This window comes from Vigna unguiculata, chromosome 5 (genome assembly GCF_037176805.1).
Source record: "Vigna unguiculata cultivar grain cowpea cultivar isolate G323 ecotype 2 chromosome 5, ASM3717680v1, whole genome shotgun sequence".
NCBI lineage: Eukaryota > Viridiplantae > Streptophyta > Magnoliopsida > Fabales > Fabaceae > Vigna > Vigna unguiculata.
Genome location: NC_140796.1, coordinates 49,335,574 through 49,339,581, shown reverse-complemented (window position 1 = coordinate 49,339,581; position 4,008 = coordinate 49,335,574). Strand labels below are relative to the sequence as shown.

The 4,008-nt window shown below is 42.3% G+C and overlaps 1 protein-coding gene across 3 annotated transcripts; it reads right to left on the bottom strand.

Moving 5' to 3' along the window:
- Nucleotides 1-516: 516 nt before the first annotated feature.
- Nucleotides 517-4,008, bottom strand: LOC114185544 (fasciclin-like arabinogalactan protein 15). 3 transcript variants are annotated; one of them, XM_085673046.1, is made up of 3 exons: nucleotides 2,493-4,008; nucleotides 1,046-1,129; nucleotides 517-954 (listed from the first exon to the last, which is right to left on the bottom strand). In XM_085673046.1, exons 1-2 carry the CDS (start codon nucleotides 3,793-3,795, stop codon nucleotides 1,056-1,058), a joined length of 1,377 nt encoding a protein of 458 aa, XP_085529172.1. In that variant the 5' UTR covers nucleotides 3,796-4,008; the 3' UTR covers nucleotides 517-954; nucleotides 1,046-1,055. The 3 variants fall into 3 exon arrangements, with proteins under 3 accessions (XP_085529172.1, XP_027929138.1, XP_027929137.1); XM_028073337.2 differs by having other exon boundaries at nucleotides 517-852; nucleotides 2,493-4,007; XM_028073336.2 differs by having other exon boundaries at nucleotides 517-852; nucleotides 1,011-1,129; nucleotides 2,493-4,006.

Genomic DNA, 4,008 nt, shown 5'->3' with positions numbered 1-4,008 from the left:
GCCCTCAACCAACTCTAGTATTCCCACACAAACTACATGTCAATGTTCTTTAGATCTCAGAAAATCTTCCATTAACATACTCTAATAATTATAGTGGTCAGCAAAACACAGAATCGATGATGTACAAAATAATCTAAGATTATTTTGTTCTGAGATAATTCTGAGATGAAGAAATCACATATTTTTTCATTTCCAACTTTTTCTTTTTTGTATTACAATGTCATAGAAGTAGATCAATAAAAAATAGTAGCGCTTCAGCTACTTATGTTCAGCTTTTCTTGGAGTTAATAAAGAGTTTTGAATCGCTTTGAGAAGAATCACTTTGGTATTTTGTTTTAGCTGTTATTTTAACACTACAATAATATTAAGTATGATAACTTGTTGGATTAGAAAACATGGCTTGCCAAAGCTACTTACAGCACAGACATATATATCGTGATCGGTCTCGCCCATACAGATAGAAAAGGAAGATAGTGAGAACAGAAAAATATTAGTTGCGAGGCAAGGAATGTGATATTACAGTAAAGAATCATTTTATTATTGCATTTCCATTTCTTCAGTAAAACTACTTATTGAATGATGCACATGTCTTAAAGAAAGATTCCCTGATTGGTCGCAGAAAACCTTCTCATCCCAGCAACACAACAAACAACCCTATGAAATTGAAGAAGCTGAATCTAAGTACATACATGCACTATATGGTATGAAGAAGTTTAGGACTCAAAAGCACAAAACAAAAAAATGGACAAAAATGTGGGAAAATCACACCCAAAGCAGCTGGCAACATCCCATATTCAACCAAAAGATGGCCTTCATTTTTGACTTTTTACATTGAACAGATTTCCTCTGGATCTGCATCAAAGCATGTGCAAGCACTGTGTAAATAGACATATGGTAGAAAGAAAACTGATTTGCCTAATTATATATGCTGTCACCATTCCACTGAATAAGATCCTATTAATAAGATAATTTATCTAGTGAGTGAGTGAGATAACAAGTTGAAATCTCACATCATTTTTGCAGGATTAGGGAAAGCCAGAAAAACCTGGGCTTCTTCATTGACAAGAGGTGAATCTAGAATGTTGTCCAAAGGTTCCAAGCATCCAGCATGCTGCTTCAAGTAATTTTCCTGCATGTGACATTTCACGATTGAAGTTACGACAAAATGAATAACCAAACCTTGGACAAACAGTTGCTTTATTTAGATTAGCATGTGAAAAGAGATGTATAAATAACTTAACCCCAGAAAAACAAAGGAATCATTTGACAAGAGAATTCACATTTTGATATGTTAAGGATGTAGATCGAGCTCAGAGAGTCACAAGCACTTTTTTGCTTAAAAGGAAAGATATGAAAATATACATGGTCATCATAGCACATGACCATTTTGACTGGGAAGATGCAAAAGCTAGGCAAGACAATTTTGTGCATATTTCACATTTACTATTTGGTAGGACTTAATCTTCACCAGCAACAGCTACGTTTTGCTCTACTCTAAAAGGTCACATCAAAGGCAACTCAGAAAACTCTAATACATTCACTAACCCCGCCACTGGGTTTCTCTTTCTCAACCCTTTTCTTATTTAAAGTCAAGACAAAAACAAACTTAATTTCTCCTAAAAAACCCTTCTGTTTCACCTTTAGGAAACTTCACCTCACACATGTAAATATCTAACGATAAAATAAAAAAGTTTGGCATGGTATGAACTGTAACAACAAGCAAATAATACAGCCTTCCCATCATAACGTGTAGTTCCAATTCCCAATCCCTGCATTCGTCTAACAAGAATCATCAATTCTTCATTTATCATATCAAACAATTTGGGAGTGTGTGAAACATGGATTTTTGATAGAATTGATTTTGATATGATGTGATTTATGTATGGATATTTTCATTCTAATAACAAATTAGTAGTAAAACTCGGTTACTTTTATGCAACACAACACCAAAGTTCCTTAAAGTTGCTTCAACTTTAAATCAATTCTATACCCAAAATTATATAATCAGTTACCTAAAATCATATTAGCTGGAATTATACCGTGATTCTAAATGATATCTAACGTGAATTCAATCATGTTGGGTGGAACCAAACATATAATCACTAACCCGACACAAAATGTCTAATTGGAGATATCCTAGACAGACATGTCTTAATTTAGTTTTCTGCCCCCAAAAGAAACCAACCTTATACTGAACAAATTTCAACTCTTCCAGTCCTACCTAGAACCCACAAGGCCAAAACTAAACCCAACTCATAACTTCAACAGGGTTTTCCGCATTCCATTCTACAGCAAAAACTAAAAATAACAACGACGTGAGCCAATCAACATGGTTAACCAAAAGCAGCCACACAATAAAAGAAAACCCTTTAAAAGGAAAAACAAAAAATAATGAAATCCAGCCAGCCAAAGACATCGCTATCACCTCTACCCTTTTTCCTAATCCAGAGAAAAGCACGGGAAAAAACAACAAAGGAAACAGTAGACCGTACCTCTCCTGTGCTTGACAACAACTTTTGCAGCGGGTTGACCCGACTGGGTAGCGGTTTTAACCCGCTCCGCCTCCTCTTCCTCTTCCATCGGAAACAAAACCCCATCAATACCCTGCACTGAGATCCGACCATCCGTGTAAATATCCGGGTCGAACAAATACGCCGACCCGTCCCCGTGCCCGAATTTAACGGACCCATCAGCCTCCTGCGCCACCACCTTATGCGGCAACCGCAGAGTATCGTAACGAACCTTCCCGAACCTTCGAACCGCATTGTACATGCTCTCTTCAGTCTGGTACTCCGGTATGATGTGATAGTACATTATCCGCTCCGGCGCACCAGGTTCACTCAACTGCTCCGTCGTTAACTTCGCCATAGCTTCGTCGTTCGGAGCCAAAACGGTGAGAATGTAACCCTCAGAAACTAAACGACCCATTTCAACGGCCAACGACGTTAGATTCACGAGAATGTCCGCCATCTCGTTGTATCCACCGTAGTGGAGGAGCGTGTGGATGAAATCCTTCACCTGCTTCTCGCCATTGAAGTGGTGGTGCGGCCCACCTGGCCCCGGCGCAGGCGCCGGAGCCAGGGAAGGTCCCGGAGACATGGCGTCGTAGATCGGAAGAGCCGGCGGGGAGCCAGGGTTCGTCGGCGGGGGAGGTTTTTTGAGACGGTGGGTTCTCGGGTCGACCTCCGGGGCTCCCTCGGGTTTGACGGCGGAGATGGAACGGAGAGTGCGGCGGCGGTTGAAGTCGTCCTCGACGGAGCGGGGGAGGAGGAGGCGGTCGATGGCGTGTATGACGCCGTCGGGTCGGGCGAGGACATCCGGGTGGGTGACGCGGGCCTGGTCGACGGTGGTGAGGTTTTCGGAGAGACGGATTTGGTGGTTGGAGAGGGTGGTGACGCGGCGGAATAGGGTTTGAAATCCGATTCGGGTGGGGATGATGTGAGAGAGGAGAAGCGTTTGGAGGGAGTGAAGATTGGCGGGTTCGAGAAGGAAGCGCTTGAAATCAGAGTCGAGGTTCCGGTCCAAAGCTTCGTTGGTCGGAGCGAAGATTGTTATGTTGTGTGCCGCCACAGTTTCCTCTAGCTTCTGCAACAGCATGGCTTTCTCCACAAGCTCTGCAAGTTCAGTGTAATGCGAGTCCAGAAGAGCGACTAAGATTGAGTTGGAGTTAATCTGAGCCGTCGGTGACGAGGGAGAAGACTCTCGCAACGTTAATGCCTGAGGGAAAACACAGAGAATAAAGACAACGGTGCAGAATATGCGGAGGTCGGAGGCGCCATTGATGCGGCGACCCATGGCCGGAATGCGGTGGAGAGCAACCCAACCACCACCACTTCACTGGGAGCAGCAACTGTACGATTCCTAGGTTGGTTTGTGTCTGTTGGATAAATAACCTCAACCATAACATGTACGCTAATCACACAACCTGTGCCGTGTTTGGGATGAGTTTAAAAAGTGATTAGTTCTTTAATCCGGTGGTTTTATTCTGGTGGAACGTGATTACTATTT